The following is a 27,740-nucleotide window of genomic DNA, read 5'->3' on the forward strand; positions in this document are numbered from 1 at the left end:
AATGAATGAACGAGTGTCATAATGACATCCAGTGAACACATGAAAGGAGCAATAATGTCAACAGCTGACATTGTTTGATGTGTGTTCTTCATTTGCATTTGGGCAAATATATCAGCCAGTTAAGTGCGATCCGTTATCTCCTTGGACAGTGAGACAGGAAGGAAGTGCAAGACTGATGGGACCTTGACCTCATGGCTACTTCTTGGCTTGCAGTCCCTTCCTGTGTTTCATGTGCAAGACGTCGGCCACAGTGGAGTTTGACATTTGCTACTGCAGGGCTATTACTTGTACAGTAGTTCACATTCATCATTGTTTTAACACAGCTGTATTAGAAGATAGTGGTAATATCCATTAAGAGAGAAGCAGAGAGCAAAAACTTAAATCTGCTTTTTTGTCTTTTTGCCTCCTAAATAAAATTAAAAAGATGTAAAGAATTCCGTTGGTTGAAATGAGACTACAGAGAGCCCAAGGCATGCATGCATGAATAGGTTTGTTGTTGTGATACTTTAATCAGGGGATATGCGAGTGAATGTTTGTGATTTGGTTATTCATTCCTTTGTTATTTAAGTGCGAGCACGCTCCACTAGTTTGTCAGAAATCAATTAATTAGACATGCACGGCTGCACGGATATCCTCGGGATTTTCTCTATCAAAGTGAGGAAGTTAAAACCTAGACTGTCATTTAATTGTCCAAAGTGAGATCGGGGATACTATTTTTTTGCGTGGATAGAAAACAAACAGAATGTGTCAAAACCATGAACAAAACAATATCTGGACTCAAGTTAATCAAAGTCTGCTGTCATGTGGGGCTCCTCAGTGTTGTCATTTTCACTTTCTATACTTATTATAATCGATGAGACATTATCATGCTTAATATCACACTAGATCTCAGCGTACCTAACGAGATTGTAGTCAAAGACAAAGACCAAATCAATTTTAAAGAATGAGATCCATGTTGTAGGCAAATATGAAGTCTGGATTGGGGTCCAGAGTTACAACCAATTCGTACACAAGCCTTAACTGAGCCGTACTCTTTCAACAACAAAAGGAGAAGTCATCCATCCATCATCTGAACCGCTTATCGCCATATTAAATATTCGTATAGAAATACTTCTACGTCATGAATACAAAACGTATAAAACAGTGTGGCCGTAGCTCAGTGTGCCTTTTTGTGCCACATGGTGGCGTTTTTTTTTTTATGTGTGTTCTCCAAAACTTTTAACAAATGTTCAACGAAAGCCATTAAAACTGTTGGTAAATGTTTGCGAATTTGAACAAACCCTAAAATTAATTGTCACAAAGAATTTTGAACATGTTCAAAATTTCCTTGCAATAACGAAAACATTTAAAACTGTTGGTGAAGGTTTGTCAAACGTCTGTTGAAAGTTTGAAACCTTGAACGAACCCTGAAATTCCCTTTTCTTGAACATTCAAAATAACATTTGAAAAACGGCCATCAGGTGGCAGCAGAGTATAAGAGATCAACCAGGGCCATATTACAAAGAAGCTCTTTTCCCCAGCGTTTTCAACAGATTTGCGAAGAATGATTAAACTTAGCTATATTCTAAGGCTAATTGCTGCAAAATGGAAACAGATACAAATATATATATACATTTATTCCCGATGACAGAAGGGACAATATTCTGTGGGTCTTGCAAATATAGTCAAAATCCAATAAAACAGTCGGGAGCGAAGGGAGTTGCTTTTGTGAAAATGGCTGGGAGTGAATGAGTTAATAATAACTATCTGTTATAACTAGTTAACAGATCATTAGTAAACTGTTACGTAATGAATTATTAATGATGTGTTGTTTGTCAACAGTTTGTCAACATGTTCAAAATGTCCTTGCAACAACGAAAACATTTAAAACTGTTGGTGAAGGTTTGTCAAAGGTCTGTTGAATGTTTGAAACCTTGAACGAACCCTGAAATTCCCTTGTCTTGAACATTCAAAATGTCCTTTCTGCAAGAAAAAACATTAAAACTGTTGGTGAGCGTCCGGCGAACGTTTGCAACTTTGAATAACAATAAATCAACTATGTTTGCAAACTAGTTCAATATCATTTTTCTAACCTCAAAGTGCCATATGTTGATGTGGTGTGTACTCGTGTCCCGGAACGAATTGTGTTCAAGCAAATTTTCATGCAAATTTCTGTTCTGTTTTTTAGGTTTAAAGGACAAACAATTCCCTGGTGTTTACACGGGCATCAGAGGGGAGGATGTCATTGAAAATGCATTAGAAACAAATAAAGATCTTGTAAATCATCTAATAAGAAGCATACTTGGGCTGCCTTTGGGAGGCTAAGAGAAGGTGACACCCAACAAGATAATCTATTGTTTACAGAAGGGGTGTCACGGAGGAGGGCCTCGTTGGCTGCGCGGAATCCATTTCTATCTGAGCGGAGCGTGAACCTCACACTAAACCCCCCCACCACCACCCCGCCCCGCGCCCCGTGAACCAGACAAGCTCATAACTCAGGCTTGGCAAGTGGCTGGCACAAAGTTGGCACTGTGATGGAACACAGTAAACAATGCCTTACTGAGGCATCGAGCTGCTAAACCTTGATAACACCGCACCACCCACTCTCGCTCTCTCCGTCCTACTGGTACAAATATAGCAATAGAAAGTTATTATGTGTGACCTGCCAGCGCAAGGACAAATATGCTGTTAAAATAACAATGCAATCTCTCTTCAGGTGAGATTTCTATTTTGATATGAATAGGATTCTGCAATTCAGGAATATGGCTGCACTCGTGCTATTTTCGAAGGCAAAAATGACTTTTGCCTCTATCAGAATGCCATGTGGTCAAAAGCGTTTGTGCTGTACCTGTATGTACTCTCTGTTGCTGTCCTCATTGGGCGTCCATCCGTTGTTGTTGTAGTGGAGTCTGGCCTGATGTGGCAGCCAGTTTTCATCATAAAAACTCGATGAAGCTGAGATCTGTTCATCGGTGATCTTTCCACTTTCCATGCCAAAAGCATTACTGCAATGGAATGCTGTGAGCAAAACAGATATTTAGTATGGGAATTTAGTAAGTAAGTAAATAAATACATAAACACATAAATGAGTAAATAAATGAGATTCTCATCAACTTACTTTCACTGACTTCCTTGTGCGTCATGTTGTAGCGCGCCGAGAAGCCGTCTTTAGCCACAGCCATGTCGGTGTGGAAGGAAAGAGAAAGAATCCCAGTAGATGATTGGATCTCTGGTGGTACCATGGTCCCGCAATATCGACCAATCAGTGGGCCCACTGGGAATCAGAAATAATGAAACCGTTTCAATCAATTTTGACAATTAGAAAGTTGCCACAAGTGACGCAAATGCATTCAATCCACTTAACCAAGTCTCTTGGGTAATTAGCACTATAGTTACACCTTGACATATGTATTTATTGAGTAGGGAAGGCAGAAAGCTTCAAACATTGAGCCCCAATTCCATAAATACACAGCTTTAAATCAAGTCACATTTGACGTCAGAAGCAGCAAACTACTTCATTGCCAGAATAAATCACCAAGTTGGTTTATAGATAGATAGATGGATAGCTAGCTAGCTAGATAGATAGATAGATAGATAGATAGATAGATAGATAGATAGATAGATAGATAGATAGATAGATAGATAGATAGATAGATAGATAGATAGATAGATAGATAGATAGATAGATAGGAAAAGGAAAGATAAAACACACAACCACTCATGAGCTAGCAAGCTAACTGAACACAGAAAGCTAACACTAGCTAGCTTAGAAGCTAGCTATTTTGTAAAACAATATAGAAAACAAGCTAAATTGTTAAGATGTTTTAATTTGATTTGTGTCATGAAATACCATTTAAACATTTAAGCAGACTACTTGAACGATGATGAATGTCAACAGAGGAATTATCCGTATTGGTTGACAGTTCTCATATACAAACAACTGCATTGTCTTCTTCCAACTACTCAAAAGTAGAAAGTCATCATTGGGACTATTACTAGTAGCATTAATAACACCAAAATAAAAATTTGAAACCTCAAAACATCTCAGATTCCAACTATTGTCTCTGCATTTTGACAAAGTTAGAGTAGTTCTATATTGGCACCATCTATGAATCATCCTTTTCATTTATCAACTTGCTTTCCTTCTTGGATTGTATCCATCCCCCAACCTCTCTAATTCTGTGCTCTGCTGAAATATAGTCAGGGCCACACCTTTCCCTGTCACCACCTCCCTTCCGATCATTCATCCCCTGCAAGGTAGGCTGTTCGTGGCTGCACACTGTACACTTTAATCGTGTGTGTGTGTGTGTGTGTGTGTGTGTGTGTGTGTGTGTGCGCACGCGCTCATGTGTGTGTGTAAATTCAAGGACCTAAGTGATGCATCTACTGTCGTCTTCTCTGAAACAGCAACTTGTATATGTCAACAACAAACAGATGAGCAAGATCTCGGGCCCTGGGGTGCACGTGTGTGTTTGCGTGAGCGTGTGCGTGTTTGTGTGAAGGGTCCTAAGCTGAATGCTCCTCACACACGTTTTGAAGTTTGTGGAGGAGGTGGAAGATGAGAAAACAGCCAGCAATCGATCAGTGCTATTGATTTTTTTCCCCTTTTAGAATGGGTGGATATTTGAAATAGGCCTCTTGAGCAAACAATAGTAATAACTCTTCTCCTGATAGCACTGTGAGGGAAAAAAAAACACTTAAAAAAAACCCCACAAATTAAAGTAAGAACAGTAAAGCTTTATGGTACACAGCTGAAAATGTAACAACATTGTAATCTAAATTAAAAAAAATTAAAAAATTAAAAAAATAAAAATAAAAATAAAAATAAAAATAAAAATAAAAATAAAAATAAAAATAAAAATAAAAATAAAAATAAAAATAAAAATAAAAATAAAAATAAATTAAAAAAAATACAATAAATCTAAATAAATAAATAAACTCACAAGTGCTGATTTGCACACTTGCGAGTTATGTAGCTCAAGCATGCTCACTTTTCCTGCCTCTCGTCCTGTGTAAGAACTCAAACTGAAAGTCCTCCACCTCTTGATCTCAGCCATTGGATTTCCTTCCCGTTAAACATCCTCCAAATTCATTTCACTTTCCTTTTTAAACCTTTGTGTCATCTTTGTGACATTTGTGTCGATTGTCTCATCTTCCCTACAACTGATACAAGTTTTATACAAGTTTTCAACTTAAAAAACAAAAACAAAATAAAGATTGCAATAACAGTAACTTTAACTGCATTGTTTCATTCGTATGATCCTGCCAACTGACCTATTTGTGCTATTTTCACCTTTTTGGAGTTGTTGTTCCATTATAGTTTGTACTTTTGGAGTAGAATGGTCAACAGTTACGACAAAACTATTTACGTTCCAGTTTGAATTGTCCTTCTTGTAATTCTACTCGCCTTCCCATTTTCTTCTCTCTCAACATCTTTCTGGAGGCCTTCTGGCCTCCATTTATTCATCTTAACACATCCTTTGTTTTTTTTCCCTTCTGCTTAGCGCCCTCTTTCCTCTCTTTTCCTCTTCCATCTCTTGAAACTGTATCCAGTCTTTCTGCACAGAGGATTTGTCCCTCTCAACTCTCTCCAGTAATTCCAGCAGCAAGAACAGAAATATCCTAACCCCCTCACCTCCTTTTTTTTTTCTCTCTCTCTCGCTCCCTCCACTCAACAACTCTCATTTTATTTTCCCCACGAAAGCATATGCGGTTTCTCCAAGGTAGGTGCCAACATTTTTGCCTGGAAGCTCAGCTTTTATCAACCAACGCAAAGCTACTAAAATAGTTGGCATTCCAAGTAAATCGATACAGATGTAGGCAGGGAGCAACACTTTTTATTTCACTTCACTAAGTGGAGTCCACCGCAAAATCGCTGCAACATCATTAACACATGATGACTATGCCAAAGTCTTAACTCTTTAACCACTTATCTATTCTTTTTAAAAAAAATTAAAATAATTGTCACACTTGCTATCGTAACACGAATCGGACAAATGGCACAGACTTCATTACATTTAGGTGAAGATCTGGATTAAGATGGCATTTATGCTTAGTTTTAGTGTATTATATCAATAGTACTTTATACCTCTCAGAATCAAATACAATTTAGCCGAAGGTTGTGGGTTCGAGCTTCAAACCTTGTGACCTTGTTGAAGTGTACTTGATCAAGACACTGAGCCTCTAATTTTGCCCCGAGAGGACCTGGAAGTGCCTTGCATGGCAGCAGACTCCCACTGAAATGAATGGAATTATGAATGTGTGTGTGAATGGGTGAATGTAAGGCTTTGGTCAATATATGAGTGCTACTGTATGTAAAATTGCCATTTATTTATCATTTTGTTGATTTGCCTTGGCAGAGGTCTATGTGTAACGGATGGGAGTTTATGTTGGAAGGTGCTGGCCACTGAGTTAGAATCAGTGCACTCAAGTTTTGGTAACACTTAACTCATTTGCTCTCAAAAACATATAAAAACGTTCTATTTTAAATATTACCATGGTCCCAAAAAACGTATTTGTGCGTTTATATATATATATTTATATATAGAAATTTTGAGCATACAGAAAGCTTTGATGCAGCTTCTGTCTTGAAGAAGTCGCTTAAAGCAATGGTAGTTATTACAAAAAAAACGGCCAGCAGGTGGCAGCAGAGTATAGGAGATCAACCAGGGCCATATTGCAAAAAAAGCAATATTTTCCCCAGCGTTTTCAACAGATTTGCGAATAATGATGAAACTTAGCTATATTCTAAGGCTAATTGCTGAAAAACGGAAACAGATACAAATATACTTTTTTTTCCCTCCCTGATGACAGAAGAGACAATATTCTGCGGGTCTTGCAAATACAGTCAAAATCCAATAAAACAGTCGGGAGCGAAGGGGGTTGCTTCAGCGAAAATGGCTGGGAGTGAATAAGTTAATAATAACTACCTGTTATAACTAGTTAATAGATCATTACAAAACTGTTAATTAATGAATTATTAATGATGTGACAGTTTGTTAAGGATTTATAATGATGCTTGTAGATATTTAATATATCATTAAACTCTTAGGTAATGAGTTACAGTTAATAATTTATAACTACAGTATACTTAATAAATGGGTAATAGAACATAAACAATGCTTTATATATGTTAATGGTGCATTATTTTTTAAGTTGCAACTATTCCTAATTAATTACCTGTTAGTAAAGTATAACTAATTTATTAACAGTTTACTAATAATCTATTAACTAGTTATAAATGATAGTTATTCTAAAGTATTACCCAACTTTTTCCACGGTTAACACTAGACTCATCTTTTTAGAGAAAACCTATGCAAGTCCTGACATGACTTTTGATTCAACCCTGAACCTCCGAACTGTGAGGCGGATATGTTAACGATTGTTTTGCCAATCAATTGACATTTTAGTTATACATGATCATCATAGTATCCATATGTGTCTCACCTCCAGGAAGGCCGTCCCAAACTTCCAGCCAGTCGTACTTGCAGTCCCCCTCTGCTCCAGGCAAGGGGTCATTCTCCAGGTCAAAGGTGAGGAAAGTGAGGCTCACGTCCATGCTGGGGGGCACAACGATGATGAAGGAGCACTCCAGGTTGTGGGGGTATTTGTCAGGGAAACCTGGAGACTCAATGAGACCCGAAGGACTTGTGAAGTTTCTGGAACAGTCCGAACCTAGGATGAAGACAAAAATGTATACATTAATACAAATATGAGTTATATATTGAAACATGCTTAGGAAGGCCTTATTGATGAATACATTCAGAGTGTGTCCCACTTCTTTTCTCCGTACTGTATGTTTACACTGACATGGTTGGTTGGTCATCCTATTAATAGCTTAAACACAACCTCGCGCACATGCATAAACACACGCACACACACGCAATAGTCTCAAACCCGGTTTTAGGGTAATCTAAGCCCTTTAATAAATCCTCTACTGTAATATTCCCTCTATCAGTGCTCTGTCACACACAATTGGTGTGGTGGAATGGCACCATTATTCTAGTTTACTCAACCATGTATAGTCGCACACCCAAACATACACACACACACATGCATAGACACACACGCACACACACACACACACACACACACACGACTGTCTAAGCCTCTTATAGTAACCCATTTCCCTCCAGACTGTTTGGGTGTCTGCGCTTGTATGCTTCCACAAGGAAATGAAGAGAAAGTAAGTAACACGTCGACTCTCACATCTTTACATACATTCAAATACGGGTCCGTTAACTTATGTGCAATTTAGAAGAGTTACGTTTACCAAACATACTTCCCGATATAGTAGTATATGTCGCCCCCCCCCACCCCCCCCCAAAGTACAAATAATCAATCATGATTGAATGACATTATGTGTCACTTCTTGTGCCCTACTTATCAATCTGTTGTGCTTTTGACCTTCTCACACGTGTCACGACATCAGACACACACACCTACGCGCTCCCCTCAATAATGTGGGTCGGCGTGACTGCAAGCATGTGTGTGCGTGCGCGCGTGCGATCGCCTGACCAGTTTGGTTGCCAGCAGCGCTTTTACTCGCCGCCCCTCATTACTTCAAGTTCATGCACATCACATAAACACTTCTGGCCTCCTTTCACATGTGATATGTTCCTTTCATGCCCTCTTAACCTGTATTTGCACCTTGATGCTTTTGGAAATCAGAATAGTGTAACATAATGTACCAAAGCGGCAAAAATAGTCATTAGTCATTCCTCACGTTGAATTGTGTTTTCCACGCTTTGTGTGAGTCATTGCCAGTCCGCATCAAGAATGTTGTGGCTGCACGGCACAGTGATTTGTGTTGCTGGGTAGACTTTGGACAAGAGGGGAACAGTAGACAGTCGGGTTCCAAGATTTCATTTATGCGACACAATTGGATATTAGGAGTATTTAAAACCACAATGAAACAATTTAAAGGTCATTTGTCAAATTTGATTTTAGAGTAACAACATACACAGAAGTTAATTACGTTAAGTTAAGTTTTCTATTCTTCTAATTAGGGATGGGTCAAGGTATCGTATCTGTTATTATTTGATTTTTGATTTTTTGGTGGTTGTATGTAGAGATGGGCGAGCACTGATACCAGTTATTGGTATTGGTGCCGATACCAGCCTTGTTTCAAGGTATTGGTATTCACAATGGTGGCCGATACCAATATTGGACACAATTTTGTGCCCGTTTTACAATAATGAAATAGAAATTAGAAACTAGAAGAATAGACAAATGCCATAAAGTGTATTCAATTTTAAGGAAAAAGGCTACAGTAAATCTGGATATATAGGTCTTTTATTTTTATTTTTATATTCGTCATTGTTTTTAGAGGAATTTTATCTACTAGTAATATTGGTGTTTGGTATCGGTAATTGTGATTACGCAAGACTTAAGTACTGATATCGGTCTGAAAAAAGTGGTATCGAACATCCCTAATCTTATGTATCAAAAGCAATACTGGTATCGGCACTTGGTATCGGTTTTGGTGATGACTCAAGAGATGAGTACTCATACCGGTATCAGTTTAATAAAAAAAGTGGTATCGAACGTCCCTACTACTTCAAGTAATTGCTAAATAAGGGTTTAAATAAGGGCTTAAAATGAGGCAGAGGTGGTATCCTGACTATGATGGGTGACTACCGATACCAGGTATCGGTAACGGTGCCAATATAGTCTTATTTGAAGATATTGGTACTCGCGGCATGACCTATACCATTATCGGCCGCCCTCCTGCAGCCATTTTACGATCAGAGACTACAAATGAGAAATTATATGAATACAAAGTTGCCATTAATTTTTGCTATTTTTTAACTACAATCATAAATATAGTTCAGCGTTGTTGTAAAACACTATTATGTTTATTGTGTTATGTTTTTATGACTTTGGCGCCACCTCTGCCTCACAACTAGGAAATGGCCGTGTGCAGCGGTTGCTCCATGATCCGTTTATTCTTCGGTATATTAAAGTAAAAAAAAAAACTTCTTCGGTTGTTGCTTCAGTTCTTTCCGGTGAACTGTTGTTGATATAGCGCCTCCATAATGGCGCAACACTGCCACTGCAGTTAAGATGCGTTGCTGCCGAGCTCGATCAACACAGCTGAAGCAGGCAAGCAAATGAGGTGGAGGTGGCCGCCTCTGAATTTTGTACACAGGAAAAACCCTGCAAATCTATAGTCATAAAATCATAAAATGGCCACAGGAGGCCAGCCGACACTGGTATCGATCACTGTTTAACTTGTACCGATACCTTGAAATAAAGCTGGGTATCGACCCAATAACATGTTCACCGATAGGCATAAAACTTTTTTTTTTTTTATCCATTTCCGTGTGTGTAAAAATGTACAGTAAAGTGCAACAAAAATGGAGCGAGCGATGTCGTGCAGACATGCCTTTGTTTGCGACGGCTCATCCTACATCTGTGCATTCATATACTGGATGCATGCGCGTGCGCGTGTGTGTGGGCGAGTGCATGTGTCTGGCGAATTCTGGGTCACAATAACAGCTGGGGGCGCACTGCCGAGACAGCAGGATTTGATTGGTTGCCCCCACCAGGGCTGCCTGAGCATTGGTCGGAATCCTTCTCCAGCAACCATAGTAACACAAGTGTAAACACAAACTGTTTTGTTTGTCCACTTTTTGATACCCTTAGGAAAGTATCCAAGTATTTTGCATGTGGCGTATTGCATCACCTATGAAGTATTGCGGAGATTTAAAATGTGAAGAAAAAAATAATTATTTACTCGATCTGCCAACGTGTCCTTTCCGCTCCGACTGTTACTCGGGTCGAAGGTCTGCTCGTCACAACACAACGACGTAGCGAGACAAAATCTCCCCCAACACAGACGGGGATTAGGACAGAGACCCTCTCTAAAATCATCCTCTCTTAGGGACGAAGGACAATCTTTAATACACACAGCGATGTGATTCCATGAATATTTGCACCTGCTAGATCCGATACATATTTGAAAGTAAGCACTGAAACACACAGGAAGAGCATATTGACGTGTGTATGACGCACACACACACTTTCATCCTGACACGTCACAGTCACCCACACAACACTAGCAGACGGCGAGTTGCACCTTCCAGGATAACAAGATCTTGTTAAGAGTATTCCAGCAGCTTGAATGTTCAAAATGTTCCCTCTGTGCCAGCCAGGTACACGCACACACTAATGCAAACACGCACACGTGCAATTTCTGCTTTGTAGCCGCCATGGAGTGAGAACAAGACGGTAGGCTGCAGACTTTGAAAAGTCATTGAGGAAAAGCGACTTGGACAGCCTTTGAATCTCAACCACAGCTCCTTGCTCAGAAAGTTCACTTTATTATGTCCGTTCGTTTGGAAAAGTCGTGACGGTTGTCAAAGATGACTGTTTTATCAAAGTTAATGACTAATACTTTACTGTAAAAAATGTAATGTATCACCCCGTGCTTATTTCCATTGGTGTTTATTTTTGCTTCGTTTTACCCATATTCTCAATTGCTTTACCTAGATGAATAAAGTTTTTTTTTTTTTTTTTAAATGCTTCCACTGAACAAGACAGAGTTCGATTCTGATGTCAGACTCATTATAGCGCTATCACAAGTGCAAGCCATTTGAGGGTCAATGCCAGGTCATGGCAAACTGAGCCACTTAGTGGAAAATGTTGCCAAAAAGAGCTTGAGAGTTAAGTGTTCCCCCCAAAAAAACAAATTTGGGATAATTAATTGTGCGCGTCATGGCTGTAAAAGCAAACATCATAACTTTGCTGGAAAAGCGTTAGTTGCGGCAGTTGTGACTTTAGTCAGGTTTCCATCCAATTATTTTAAATTTTTATATATTGTTTTGAATAAAGCTACGTTTCAACATTATTCACAAATCTATTTAGAATTGTGAGTAAATTTGCTTTTTTTCCAAAATGGCCCTGGTTGATCTCCTTTGCTGTTCTTGTTTTGCGAATATTGAGAGGGGACTCCGCCGCTGTAGGTGGCGCTATACACCATAGAGATGTGATCCACCAGTCATTTAAAAGAAGAAGAACAGGAAGCGACTGCACCGGCGTACGATGCTTTTGTAATTCTTAATAAACCATAGCGTTTTCCCATCTAAAATAGCATTAATATTCGCTTCTTTAATTCATTCCAAAAATATTTCAGTTTCGTCGTCCCCCCCAAACACACCTTACTTCATCGTCCAACATTGCCTTGTGACTACAGAAGATGCATCATGGCGACATGGCAGTCACAAGTGTGGGCTTTCTTGACTGTGTCTGCCCAAAATGTTACCCTCGCAGTTTTTTGAATTGCAGCATTTTTAAAACATGATTGTTTTGTTTTGGCAAGCTGAAAATGAGTTACTGGTTGTCTTTTGAAGCAGAGATATCAATAAAATTCAGCTTCATGGAGCTTTACACAATGTTTCAACGTATTTGTACATGTTAGACGTATAGTAGGACTCAAAAGTATATTATGTTCAAGTTAATTTTGCAAACAATTATCGGCTTATTTATCGGTTATCAACATGGGCACTTTATCGGTTTATCGGTTGAAAAATATCATTATCGTGCATCCCTAATTTCAATCGGGACGACGACAAAATCTCAATGCAAACCTGGCTTGTGTTGTGCATGACGGCAGACTCAAGTGTGAACTCCGACACTCATCCTAAAGTCGATTGAGGGGAATCGAGTGGCAAAAGACACACACAGAACAAATCCCTCCAGGCCGGTGGCCGAAAGTGAGACGCATCCATGTGGCCGAGCGCACGTGTTGTGTTAGTAACCTCAGCCCGCCCTGTGTGTGACAGTGTCTCTCAGGGCTCAGGACTCAATTAAACGGGCATGTGCGGAATGCTTTCAAGGGGAACGGGACAAGATGGCTGAAGACGCGACGCGCCCCCGTGTGTGTCTCACTTGTCCTTCATCTCAATTGGCCTTGCTTTGGCTGACCCCGCGGCAGCGTGAAGGGGATCTTTATGTCCAACACACACAATAAGATGTCATGCTCGGGCAGACGGACGACCATTGAAGGCAGACTGGTCTCGCATGGGCAGTCCAAAGGGGGTCTCAAGGGTCCCCTGCCGAGTTGGTCTTCACCTGCTTAAGGTCTGGCATGACATCCGGGAGACAAATTAGGTCTGCTCATCTAATGAAGCATGCTGGCTCTCTTATGGTTAGCCTGTTTTCAAAAGTGCACTAGACATTATTTTGGGGTGGGTCACGGGGATAAAGGCCCCTCTTTGAGAGAGTTAAATAATCCAAACAAAGACTTGTTACGCAGGAATGTTCACACCTGACCAGGGAGATTGGATTATGTCTCATATTTACATTTTAGTAAAATGGGCAACATCCATAGAGATGATTAAAATCTTAACTTTAAATACGAGAGATCACACTCTCATAGGTCTTATAGTGTGAAATGTGCCACACACACAACAATCTCCCCATCAAACGACAGTCGCAGGATGTCTGTCGTAGTACCAAGATTGACCTGTGAGAGGCAGCATGGAGCCCCATGGCACTTAGAATAGAAGGCAAACCAGATGCTCTGTTATTTGTAGCCGGCATCCGTCACAGTCAAGGAATCTGCGGAAACGCCAAATTTGGCGTTGACCACACACACACACATAAGGATTTGTGATCGTAAATAATGAACAGGTTTAGCATTTACAATTGTTGAAACACACACCGCAAACCAGAGGGATTATCAACCTCTCATGATAAGATTTCAGTGACATCCAACTTAGGCATTTGCTGAGTTTGATCCGAAAGATGCAAAACGCAAATTTTTATATCCATCTCGGGGGCGGCCATTTTGCCACTTGCTGTCAACTTAAGATGACATCACAGTTGCTCAGGGCTCAGGCAACAACCAATCACAACTCACCTGTTTTTGAAGCTGAGCTGTGATTGGTTGTTACATGAGACCTGCGCAATTGTGATGTCATTTTTACTCGGCAGCAAGTGGCAAAATGGCCGCCTGATATTGATTTAAAAAAGTGCTAGATTTCAACCCCCTTCGCTCCTGGCTGTTTTACTGGATTTTGACTGATTTTGCAAGACCCACAGAATATTGTGATCTGTTGCTATAAAAACTTGACAGCTACCAAAAGAAAGATTAGTGTCTCATCAGGAAAAAATATATATTATGTTTTTTTGCAGTTATTAGCATTAGAATATAGCTAAGTTTCATCATTATTCACAAATCTATTTAGAATTGTGAGCAAATTAGCTTTTTTTCCAAAATGGCCCTGGTTGATCTCCTTTGCTCTGCTGCCACCTGCTGGCCGTTTGTGTAATAACTACCATTTCTTCAACCATTCTTTGCAGTTAAGAAGCCTTCTGTATGCTCTAGCATAAAAAAAACACATCTTTGGGAAATTTTAAACATTTAAAATAGAACGTATTTATACGTTATTGGGAGCAAACGAGTTAAACATATTATTGTCCAGAATTTTTGGGGGTTGACTTCCCCTTTAAGATAAAAGTTAAAGTATATGAGAATTCATGTGCTTAGGTCTCGTAAGACACATCAGGCCCAAATTATGTTGAACATCCATAAATCCATGGCACATTCACTCAAGAATTGTACGCATATCAAGTAAGATTTTTTTTTTAAACAAAAGCAATGTTCACTATTGATTAACACTAGTAATAAAAGTAATAAATCAACAATAATTAATCCACTGAGTTTAATAATAATTCACATCATGAAGTGTCAACCGTGACATCTCCTTACCAGTTTTGAAAATTTCGTAGCGCAGCGAGAAGCCGGCCCCCTGGTGGGCGTAGTCTGACACAAACTTGATGTGGAGGGCGGGTCCGGATGATATGATTGGTGCTGGGGCGATGTTGCTGCAATGTTTTGCCAATAAGTCGGCTGACTCAGAGTTGCCGTCGTGGATCTCGACATAGTCATACCTACAAAAGACAAAAAAACAACATTAATTTAATAATATCATCGCAAACACACGAATGTGAGATACAGATGGGTGGAGTCATATCAACAGGTTATACAGATATTGGAATGATAACATCAGTGACCTCAGTGCAACATGGGGGGGGGGGGGGGGGCAGAAATGTATGTGAATGCAATATTCACTGTCAGCAAAACTGCGGTTGTGTTATTACAGCTGCAGGGGAAGATATATAACTCACACATACCATCATAAACACCACACATATTATAAGTGCCGTGCAACATAAACTGAGGGTTGCAAAAAAATCTCCCATATATTTCTTAAGTGTACTTCATAATGAAATATAAAATGTTTTAATCAGATATAATATAAAAACCTACATTGTTCTTTTTCGTTTTCTTTCTCTAGAGCTCAGTTTTGTTCATTCGGTAATTTTACCGATTTGACATGTCATCATCATTGCTCTCTTTTTTTTAAATTTATTTATTTATTTTTTTAAATGTGGGTGAGTATGTGTATGTGCGTGTGTGCGTGCGTGCGAGTGTGTGTGTGCATTCATTAGTTCACCTAAAACCTATTAAAAAAATCCCATACCGTTCACCTAAACCGAACACTTCCAGCCAGAGTCGTGAGACCGTCAGGAGACCCGAGGAAGGACCAAAGAAAAGAAAGGAAAGTGTAAAATCTCCCATATATTTCCTAAGTGTACTTCATAATGAAATATAAAATGTTTTAATCAGATATAGTATAAATACCTACATTCTTCTTTTTCATTGTTTCTTAAAGCTTTTGTCTAATTTCAGTCATCCTTACATTTTGGTTAGATTGTCAACATTATTAGGAAGTGTGGTCTAAAAAAAACACAACTATTTTTATTTCATGTCTTTGATGTGGTCTGAGCGCAAATGTTTGTCTCCGTGAGAGACGCACAGTAGAAGTGTTGCCTGTGTGTCTGGACAACAAGCAGCAGGTCCACCTGCTTGCCTTCAAAATAGCCTCCTGCCAACAAAATTCCTTCAAGCGCCTCGTCACCACACAAGACATCAAGTTTGAGTGTGAGTTAAGCTAATTCCATTTTCACCAAGAGACTTAAAGACCACCTAATAAGTACATCTGGAGTCTATTTGCACATCTTTAGCTTCTTTATCGATCAGTTCGGACCGCAGTCATGTTAATTGCTCTTCTATTGAGCTTTTTACATCTCTCCGGTGCGATCAGTGAAGGAACCCTCAAAGTATGTCTGCTTTTATGGAGTTATACACGGGAGATTCATCGATACTGCTGGCAAGTATTCATTACAGTAACATGGAAAAGCTCTTGCATTACGTTTTGCATTGCTGACATACGGTAGTAAAAGTGATAAGAGGTGATTCCATCCATCTCAATGTTTTGATTGGATGAGCTGTAGCATAAACTCCACTGGTGCTTGTATGATATCTTTCCCTTAAAGGGAATGGAAAATGGACTTTTTATTGTTTATATACAAATAGTTGGGTCTCTGGAGTGCATGCCCACCCATCAAGTGTAAACTTAAACAACCAAGTATTATTTATGTTTGGTGAAGTTGTTTCCAGGCGAAACACCTATTTCCATCACCTGATTATCTTTGGTCCTTTTTTTTTGTTGTTTTTTGCTCCCTGGGCCCCTCCAACACGTTGTCACTCACACAAGAGTCACAGTGTGGGAGAAGCGGGATTCAAATGTAAGAATGTAACATTTTGGGGATGTTTTCCCCAAAACCTCCTAAAAAGGAGAATTGCAAGCAATTAAAAGTGTGGTATTCAAACTCATAATTAGGTTGTCCTCACCTACTTATTTTCAGCAGTGGCGTTGTGTGAGTGCTGCGTTTTCTCAGGAAAAGTCGGGAATTGGGGAGAAAGTTAATCACTGTTATACTGGACTGCGTCCTAACAAGTGGCGCGTATACGTCAATACCGTGAATTATAATGCCTGTGTGAGCGCACGCACAAATCACCGCAATGACGTACTTGAAAATGTACTGTATACATGTCTAATTGCAACTACTGCAAACATGTTTAAAAAAAGAAGAAGCTATATTTGGAAAAATATATGTACTGTATATTTGTGTAATTATTGTTGACTTAAAAGAGTCAGATCAGTACATAACTTTTCTTAATTCCAGGTCCAGACTTTTGGGTAGACATAGAACAATATGTTGAAAATATTCTACTTCAAGTTTTTTTTTGTATTATTTTCAAATCTTATATAAGAGAGAGCTTTGATTTAAAATTCTAACAACAAGATCATCAGTATGGCTTGACTCACCCACATACAAAAAAAAAAAAAAAAAGAGCAATGATGATGACATGTAAAATCGGTAAAATTACCGAATGAACAATACTGAGCTCTCCAGAAAAATAAAAAATAAAAATAAAAAAATAAAATAAAAAGTATGGCTTGAAAGGTTTTCGGTAAGTGAAAACTTAAAACAGGTAAATAGCTCCCTATTGTTTTTTTTTTGTTTTTTTTACAGTAACTAAAGTTTTCCCAAATTTCAAAAGATCTGAAATGTTACATTTTCAATTCACTTATTTTGGTTTAATATCAAATAAAAACAGACGGCACAGAAAGTTCCCTGGGTTAATAAGAGCATCTCTTCAAAATAACTGGACATTTAAATAAATAGTTCCCTAAAGTTAATACGGTTTTAAATTGATCTATTGTCGTCAGATAAAAAAAAAAAAAAAAGATCGATATCGATATTTGTCAAAATACTGAATATCGGCACCAATAATCGACCCGGATGATAATCGATCTGTCCCGACTTATTATATTTAGTATATAGACATTCTTTTTAATAATACATAATCCACCATAAAAGTTACTTTCTACATTGAAACTTGAATCACAAAATGTTTTTTGTTTTTTTTACTGTACAGTGATTGATGAAATCTTAGCAATTATTATGAAAATTGACTTGTTTGCACTCCTGCTGCTTCTACACATTCTCCCATGACATCAAAGTAAGTGTACAACAGAATACCACACCCGTCCTTCCGTACAACACTTCCTTGTAAACACAAAAGACAAAGGCCGCCTTTTGAAATCGTGACATAAGGTCCGAACGAAAAGAAAATGCTTACGGATTCAGCCATCAGAGTGAGAATGCGGTCACAGAGAACCTGACACTGCATTCGCTCCTGTTGGACTGACAGCCACAGGTGCCCCCCCACCCAACCCCATCCTGTCCTCCCTTCCCCCGTTTGGCTCCGAGCCTCCACATCCGCATTTAAGCGAGCACACGGTAAACACACTGATACACACGCACACACACACACGCACAGTGCCCGTGGCTTGCATGCATCCATAGATGAGCTGGAGGTTTCCTTCAATCCGTTCTGTGTGGGAGGAACACGGCTTCCAACACGCTGCTGAAATCCCATCATCGCTCTCTCTCTCTTACGCTCTCTCCTTGCCATCGACAAACACCCCCCCAAAAAAACTACAAATATTCCACAGAGCCGGCGGGTTTGTTGCACAGACTTGCCGAAGGGAATGACAAGGAGTGGGAATTTGTTTCACACGTTTGCCTTGAAATTCATCGGTTATCAAGGGGTGTAAAAACAGGATTTGGCTTGCTTGTAGGGAGGAAATGATGAAAAAAAGCCAATTGGCTTTACTGTGAGGCTTCAGTAAGAAGGAACTGCGGGATGCTGTAGAACACCATGTAGTAGACAGAACATTTATATGAATCGGTGGTTTTGCGGTAAGTTGTTCTTTCTGGGAAAGAGAAAACAAAAAAAATATGACCTGGCCAAATTTGAGCATTTTCCTCCACTTACCAATGCGAAAAACACAATTGAGTCTAACTAGACCACAATATTGAATCTATTTGTCCCCATTCTTGTGTTTCAACTTTAAAATCAACTACCAGCCTAGCTGCTATAAAATCCAACTCGGGGATTTGAACCCAGGAAGCGAGCATGTCTCACGTTTAGGAGCACAGAGCACTTCCTGTGAGCTAAAATTCTGGGCTGCCTTCGCAGCTCAACACAGTATTCTTTCCTTTGGCGTGACCCGCCCTACTCTAACATTCAAGGCAATAGGAGGAGGGTGGGTCATGGCTTCACCATCCCTTGAGGAAAAAATGGATAATCTGGCTCACAGATATTACTGAACAGTGCGCATCGGCGGGTGTGGGTATACGACATGCTGACTGAAAAAAAAAAGTGTACCACTGGGCTCAAGCTCCTCCAATGCAAACTTAATGAGGAAAAGCGCTACAGAAAATGGATGGAAACTGAAGTTCAAGTTTAGCGGAAAAGAGAGTGACAAATGTAAATTTAGAACTAACATGACCAACTTTGTTTTTAGTTTGGTTATTTTTAAGAAAGGGATATGAAACCAGTCACATTAGAGGTCAACTGTCAGATAAAAAGGATGTTGAAACATGTAGAGTTGTCGACCATTTACTCATATCTGATGTGAGTGTATTAAAGGGGTAGTCAATCCCCCCAAAAAATTCTTGACACTTTCTGGTTAATATTGCGTTAGTGGAATATGAGTTAAGCAGCAAAATCCAGCAGTTTTTGTCAATATCATAAAGCGGCCATTTTGCCACTTGCTGTCGAGTTTAAATGACATCACAGTTCAGGTCACAGGTAACAACCAATCACAGCTCAGCTTCTGAAAACAGATGAGCTATGATTGGTCGTTGCTTGAACCCTAAGCAACTGTGATGTCATCTTCAGTCGACAGCAAGTGGCAAAATGGCCGCCCTCTGGATTTTGCTTCATAACTCATATTCCACTAAATAGAATGTCATGTTTAGACTAGTGAGTTCATATTATTGTCAAGAAATGTTTAAGGTTGACTTACCCTTTAAAAATATTTACACATTTTTTGGTCTGTTGATAAATCGTCATTATTGATCTGTGTATGTGTCCGTCTAACTTTGTCCAACTGTAATCTCCTGGACAATTAATCAATGCCTCATTATGGCTTTAACATATATTGATCGGACTCGCCCATCAAAATGACAAACACACACACAATACATTTATGGATCAGACAAGCTTTCGGGGCCTCAGGGAGCGTCTGAGTATCACAGCTCTGCATTTATGCACATGTGTGACCGAGGTCGACGGCGATGGAGAATAAAAGAAAAGGACACGGAAGGAACTTTTACCACATATAGAAAAGAAGCTTTAAGATGTGGAAAGTGAGAGAAAAGTCTAAATATGCCGCATTTGTCATGCTTCCTGTTTTTCTGCGAAAGGAGGAAGGAAGGACTCAGGGGTGATTCACTCGGGGCCGACGAGGAGGACGAGGTGATGAAGAGGGAGACGTGCGGGGAAGTGCCGGCTGAAGAAGGTGCGTGATCAGATGGAAGATGATAGATGAGGTCAGTTTGATGGCGGTGATGAGGCTGGAGGGGGACGAAGGGGTCAGATGAATCCAGGGAGGAGAAGGGGAGAGAGGAAGGGAAGCTGTCAGGAAGATTTGCGCCTGCCCTCAACAGACCCTGACGCTGCAGTTTTCCCTACCGAGTGTGTGCGTGAGTGCGCGAGCACACACACTCCCCTTCCAAAGATGCCAAATAGAGATCCAGCTTTCGCAGACGGAGCCGAGAGGAAAATGTGAAGTAGACAACCAGCTGCTGTGTTGAAAGGCAACATAGCCGCTCAAAATATGATGCTGGAGCAGCTCTTTAACCTTAACTGTCTCCGGGGTCACCTCATGAAGAATTTAATATCACTTTGTTGGCAGACGAAATCTTATTTATACACGCTTGCATGCATACACAAGCACCCCCCCCCCCTTTTTTTTTTTTCAGTTGTTTTGCAGAGACCTTTTATACACTTATGCCAGTTATTGGTTGGAGAAAAAACAGCTGATGACAGGAGAAATATTCCTTTTTTTTTTTTTTTCCTCTGGAGAGCTCAGTATTGTTCATTCGGTAATTTTACCGATTTGACATGTCATCATCATTGCTCTCTCTCTTCTTCTTTTTTTTGTATGTGCGTGTGTGCGTGCGTGCGAGTGTGTGTGTGTGTATTCATTAGTTCACCTAAAACCTATTAAAAAATCCCAAACCGTTCACCTAAACCGAACACTTCCAGCCAGAGTCGTGAGGCCGTCAGGAGACCCGAGGAAGGACCAAAGAAAGGAAAGTGAAATCCAGCATCGACCAGACACCACCCACCAGGCCACCAACCAGAATCCTTCACCAACCCCATAGACATCTAAATTAAATATATTCCTAATATCTCCCTGTGATTCTTAAGCAGACTGCATTGCCCATCAGTGAACACAAGGCTTACAAAGTGTAAAAATACTTTCCATCCATTGTAATGGTAAACCTACAACGGCACTCCGCGCCAGCCAAGGCCAAACTGTGCTAATTTGGACCCGCTCCAAAAGGGAAATCTTCATGGATGACCTCCTCCAGCATAAGTTCACTCTGTCATTGCATTACATGCATTGATTCCACAGTGCCTCATACGGCATATTAATTGGCTACTCGGACTGAAAGTGGACTTCATACATCCTTGAAGACCTTATAGCGGGATAGCATGCCGCTAATCAAGGTTATTTTAGTTAACAAAAAAACAATATAAGTCTATAAATTAATTGAACTCCCTTGTTTGCCAACTATTTGAACCCTGCCACCAATGATAAGGACTTGTGGTGCATCTCATGTGATTGAGAAAAGAGAAGTTACACTTAGTCATGATTAGCTGCTAATCTTGGCATCCATGCATGTTTGTTTTTTTTATACACCAAAGTTTATGTCCGTTCCTCTCACTTCCTCCTTAACCCTGGAGAACCCAAGAACCCTTTTCTTCTTTGGAAAGTTATGAATTATACATTAAATGACTGCTATAAGTTCACCGAACACCAAAATATGTTTTTTCAATTTTAACCCTTTTTTTTTAACTAGCTCAGAGTTGCTAATTTATCAATATATATATATAAAACATACTCCTAGGCATTCTGCAACATGATATGAAATAGATGAACAAAAAAAACACAATTTTACTATCTGATGGTTTGCTGAGAAGATGGTTTTGTTTGGATTGATTTCCAGCTCAACAAAACAGCATGTTGCCAGCCATCTTGTCACCACCACTCTGCCTCATGTAAGTGCAATATTCATCCACTAGATGGCCCCATGCAGGGGTCAGAAGTGGCACTCTGGACTTTTGAAGTTAAATTTGTAAAAAAAATAAAATAAAAGGTCTTTGTTATTTGAGTAGCAGAATTTATAGGGGCCAAATTTGACCCCGTGGGTTCTCCAGGGTTTTAAACAAAATGAGCACTATATCAAAATCTTAATGAAAGAATTGTTTTCACTCACTGACCGGCCCGTCATCGATTTGACCAGCACATCCACCGGGAGCTCTGCATAATGTATTGCTTTATATAGATTACAGATTAGCATTTTAAATCACTATCAGGGCCGTAATAAATCTGATCGCTTCGGCATTGTTATATAATGAAACAACCCTTGACTGATTGCTGCATGATACGCGTGTGTGCGTGCGTGCACGCGAGATGATAGACGAGTGTTCTCCCTGTTCTTGGCATCTTTACCCTGTGGACTTAACAGATCAATTTCAGCATCCCTCCGCACATGCATACACTGCCGTCGGTTGCCGGGAGACTTAAATAGCTCCATCCCATTGAGTTTATTAGGCTTGAGATGTTACTATCATCATCTTACATCCTGATATGGATTATTAATTATGATGTAATATGAAATGCAACTTGACAAACTGAAATGTTTGCTTGTAATGTATGTGGTAAGACTGATCATCTGAGCCTTACAAAACAAGACAACTACACTACCAGATGCTTAACGCAAAAAAAAAAAAATGATAGTTTTGTTTTTACACTTGCTGCACTCAATCAGACGGTCCCCTGCCGGGAAAGTGACAGACTAAAATGCAAGGGTCTCACAAGCAGGGGTTAAAAGAAGGGAAAGTAGTAGTTTTTTCCCCCCCAATGTGTAAGGAGAGCAAAAAAACAATTCCTTTTCAGTCTTGTGCTTTCAACGAACAGCCAGGTAAAATATTGATGCCGCGTTTCCGCCACGGAAATGTCGGAATGATTTGAGCAAATCTGAGAGGGGGAATTCTCCTGATCTATTATTGATGTCAATGGGGGACGCTGTGTGGTTGAAAAGGCAAAGTGTATGAGCACTGAATTTGCATTGAACATATACTTGCACCTGCATTCACATACATCACTTTCACAAAACAAGACCCAGCGGTGAGTGCTTGAGTTGTTGCCAAACCTCCCAGTGCACATAAAGACCTTATAAAGTCCATTTAAAGGGGAAGTCAACCCCCTCAAAAATGTCTTGACAATCATATGTTCTACTAGTCTAAATACAGTATTCTGGTTAATATTGCGTCAGTGGAATATGAGTTAAGCAGTAAAACCCAGCAGTTGTTATCAATATCATAAGGCGGCCATTTTGTCGATTGCTGTCGCGTGAAAATGACATCACAGTTGCTCAGGTCTCAGGTAACAGCCAATCACAGCTCAGAAAACAGGTGAGCTGTGATTGGTTGTTGCCTCAGCCTTGAGCAACTGTGATGTCATCTTCAGTCGACAGCAAGTGGCAAAATGGCCGCCCCCTGAGATGGATTTAGCTGCATAACTCATATTTCACTAATGTAATTTTAATCAGAATGTCACGTTTAGAATAGTGAGGTCACATATAATTTATATATATTATTGTCAAGAAATGTTGTCCAGTTTTGTCCTTCGCTTTGAAAGGTGCCAAATAACTGTACGGTTGCACAAAACAATCTTTTCCAAGTACGACTTTACAATCATTTCCCTCCACAGCTGGTTTGACTGCAGGCTGCTTAATCAATCTCATACTTCTTTAGCAGCATGGGTTCATTATTTCCCAGCATGCCTGTTTGCCCTCATGTCTGTATTGTGGCTGCATCCTGGATTTCAATTTTGCGCCGCCTGCCATTCTTGCATTTCTTCCAGTTTCACTCAAGCCAAAAACAGTGATGGATGGAGAAGTGTCTCCTGACTGGGTTAATCTGTTCAAAGTGTGAAAAAGCATCCTGGAACTGTAAATGTGTGGTAATTAGGATCTGATATTAAGAGATGAGGGACTCTGGGAGGTCCCAAAGTGATTATTGTGGGCTAGCTGAAGCCAGGGAAACAGGAAGAGAGTGGGATGACCAAATATGCACGGCAACTCTCACACAAAGTGCTGAAACTTTTTGCAGCATAACACATCCTCAATTTGGAGGGGGGGGGGGGGGGGGAGAGAATCCATTGCACTGACTAAATGGAAAACATGAACGCAATTGCACACGATTGTTTCATTTCATTACCTGCAGTCCAGCTTTTCGATCTCAAAGTGCGGGTTGAAGTTGAGCACAATACGCTGAGAAGGTTCTGGCGCCGTGATGACCCACCGGCAATTCTGATGGGGGGGATACTCCAGCGGGTAGCCGGGGGTGGTGATGTAGCCCGCGTCACTGGCATCCAGATAACCCCCACATGGCTCAGAGGCTGTGAGGGCACAAGACAAGCAGGAGGGATTACAATCCTCAAATTGGAATGCTGAATCCTGACTAAGGGCATGCCAATGACGAAAATATTTAAGCATTACGTATTCCAATTAGATTTTGTATTTTAGTGTCACAATGAGTATCAAAAAAAAAAAAACGAGATTTGCCCAAAACGTTGCTCAGGCAGGATGAGGCGTTTTTTAAAAATACATAAAAAACTAAAAAAAAAAAAAAAGACATCCTCCCACCCCAAATGTTCAATGAAATTGAGTTTACGGGTGGCCAAAGTGTCACTGACAGCAAACAGACAAATAACAACAACAAAAAATATTTCAAGTAAAAAACATGGTGGCTGCAACTCTTTACAAATCCCGATAAGCCGCTGTGTACAAAGCAGATAAGGAGGACGATAAGGGCCGTGTTTGCGGAGACAGGATATGGCCAACAAAGAAGTGAGCGTCTAAGTGGATGTGGTGTCAAAGATCGACGCAACATCATGATACACAAAGACCTCCATTCACTGCCCAACACACACACAATGAACGGAGCATCCACATGCCGCAGTTCGTGTCAGCGAGCAGCTCCTTCGTGTCAGCAACCATACGTGTGTGCGTGTGTGTGTGCGTGCATGTGGCAGCTCCGACTCAATGGCTCTCATTCAGCGGTCTGATACAACTCCCATCGTAAGTCACATCTTTGGGTGACAGCCGATGGCAAAACATGCCTGCTGCACACAACTGGACTCTTATTGCAACTTTGCTGTCTATTGTGTCGCAAGATGAGCAACCCACTTAATACACTCCACAGACTCTTTTGGCTTAAAGACTAACAAAGAGGCATGTTAAGCATCATGCAGGGTATGAGTGTAATGTTTGGTAAAAGGGACATATTAGGGAAAATGGACTTTTAATGGCTTGTATGCAAATGAGGGTCTCTGAAGTGCTGCTCACCTATTAAGTGTGAAATTAAACAACCAAGTATATATATATTTTTTTTATCTGTATTTATGAAAAGGCGTTTGTGAGAGAGACATTGCTTTCACCGGCTATGACATAATCCGCTATGCCGGGAGAGGATCCAGATCCACCTTAGAGCTACTCTCTCACAAATGCTATCATGCCAAAGCCAAAACATTTTGAAACTGAAAGTTATACAGTAAATATGGTTTGAACAAATATGCTGGACAAAGGCCTTGGTGGTTTGTTAGTTATGTGATGGCCTATCATTTTTTTTTTATGACTGCGCAGAGTGGAATGACTCCAACTACTCAGCACAATATTACAAGTTTCACGACTATTAATAGACAGGAGGTGGAGAATGTGGTTATGGCATTATCAGTTACGGTCATCGTTTTAAAAAAAAAGCTGTAAATAGAAAGCAAACAGTCATCAAGTGTCTAATTTTGGGTGAAATGTACATAACATTTGCACTCTTTCTGTTTGAATTACGATAGTGTTGGAAGTAGTGTGCTATCGTTAGCTCGCTAGCACACCAGCGCTACTTTGCTAGCATGCTCGCCATTAGCACTTTAGCAGGCGTATCTAATGGACGTTAACAGGCCTATATGGCAAATGAAGGATCTTTTTTTTTATTTGCTTTTATGTTTATGTTCTCTATGATAATTAGATTATGTTATTTAGCTACTTGTAAATAATAAATAAATAATTATTGGATTTTCTGTGTTTTTGAACTATTCTCACAGCATGCTTAACAATAAATGCCTTTTGTAAAAAAAAAAAAATAAATAATTAAAAAAGAACATCTTGTTCCTGTATTTTCGACTGGAGGGGAATAACAAACACAGAAAAAAAATAAAGTTTGTAAGTACAAAATGTATAGAAAATACATTAACTCATTCACTGCCATTGACGGTTATAGACGTCAAAAAATCATTTTAACTATTTCTATTAGTTTAAAAAAAATTATTCTACTTTTGTTAACAAGAGTATGAAAACCTAGATTTTTTTTATTGTACATTTAGAACAGATTCAAAATTTGTGATTAATCGTGAGTTAACTATTGAAGTCATGCGAATAATTACGAGTAAAAATTTGAATCGCCTGACGCCCGTAATTTTTAATAATCATCTCGTCAGGCGATTAATTTTTTTTAATTGTAATTAATCACATGACTTCACTAGTAACTCACGATTAATCACAAATTTTATATCTGTTCTAAATGTACATTTTCATACTCTTGTTAACAAAAGTGGGGGGAAAATGCTAAAAAAATAGAAATAGTTCAAATGAATTTTTGACGTTTATAGCCGTCAATGGCAGTGAATGAGTTAAGTATTGTAGCGCTTGTGTACATTTGTGTGCCTTTGGGAGGCGGGGCCTGGTGAAGTGACGTGAGTGCTTGTGTGAGACCTGTAGCTGACAGCAGCTTCTGCGTGAGTGTGCTCAAAACTGTTTTTCTGGCGTCCAGGCATTACTGTTACTGAAAAACACAATATAGCACGGGACCACTGTATGCACATGACGCTCGAGCAACGAGTGAAAAGAGGTCACAGCTCAGCATGCAGCAGTCCGACTGATTGATACCGAAACTGGTGTCTACCTCCAGCTGTCTGTAAACAATCACCGATCACCTTCGTAGCCATTTCCATCTTTCATGCTCCCCCCTGAAATTTTCAGCGTCAACTGGTCGCGCTCGTTCTCGTCCTATCTGTTTCCAATCTCCCTGGTGACATATGGCAACGCAGGAGTAGAGTTACAAGGCCAGTGAAACCCTGCCGGGCTTATCTCATCCCGGCACCATTTGGATTTGTGTTAAACTACCCGGAAACCTCACAGCACAGTGGCAGCCAATCACCTCTTGTCAAACACAGCATTAGCTACCTGCACAAATTTCCTACACAAGTTTCATAAGTTCTTTAGTTGTTTTACAAGGTCAATTGGTTTAATATTATTATTATTATTATTGGAGACATGAATCGCCATTTTGAGGGCCACAAAAGCTCACAAATATTTGCAAGTATGAGAATGCTTGTTTTTGGGATATTAAAACCCACTCAAAACGTACTCGCTAGCCACTCTGTAATGTTAGACCAGTCAACACAAATTTGGGTGCATATATCGATTAGAACAGGATGCATGGAAAAACTTTCAATGACTCTTGGTCAACAGTGGAGAGAAAGCAAGACATTTTTGTTTGGAAGCGCACATTTCAGATTATACTTTGGTGAATTGCTTTTTTTCCCCTTATTTTGCCAGAGTAGCACAAATAGAAGAGAGCGTTTCCTCCATTGTGGGAGGGAACATAGCCGACTCCCGGCCAATCAAACTGGCTCCCAGTTTATTCCCTTTCATTTCAGCGGAAACAACTCGCTGGAGTCCAGGTAGGAGATCGCCAC

General features: G+C 39.9%; 1 protein-coding gene across 4 annotated transcripts in view; it reads right to left on the reverse strand.

Moving 5' to 3' along the window:
• LOC144060649 (neuropilin-2-like) overlaps nucleotides 1-27,740 on the reverse strand; it is a 93,443-nt gene that overhangs the window by 54,053 nt on the left and 11,650 nt on the right. For 3 of the 4 annotated variants that reach the window (XM_077580375.1, XM_077580377.1, XM_077580376.1), the window contains exons 2-6: nucleotides 24,206-24,386; nucleotides 14,696-14,877; nucleotides 7,426-7,653; nucleotides 3,098-3,253; nucleotides 2,828-2,997 (exon numbers count right to left, since the gene is read on the reverse strand). In XM_077580375.1, coding sequence (XP_077436501.1) covers nucleotides 2,828-2,997; nucleotides 3,098-3,253; nucleotides 7,426-7,653; nucleotides 14,696-14,877; nucleotides 24,206-24,386 — 917 coding nt within the window. Of the gene's footprint in view, nucleotides 1-2,827; nucleotides 2,998-3,097; nucleotides 3,254-7,425; nucleotides 7,654-7,738; nucleotides 7,836-14,695; nucleotides 14,878-24,205; nucleotides 24,387-27,740 lie in introns of those variants that run through there. The other variant, XM_077580378.1, reaches the window with a different exon arrangement.

Source organism: Vanacampus margaritifer, chromosome 11 (genome assembly GCF_051991255.1).
Source record: "Vanacampus margaritifer isolate UIUO_Vmar chromosome 11, RoL_Vmar_1.0, whole genome shotgun sequence".
Lineage (NCBI taxonomy): Eukaryota > Metazoa > Chordata > Actinopteri > Syngnathiformes > Syngnathidae > Vanacampus > Vanacampus margaritifer.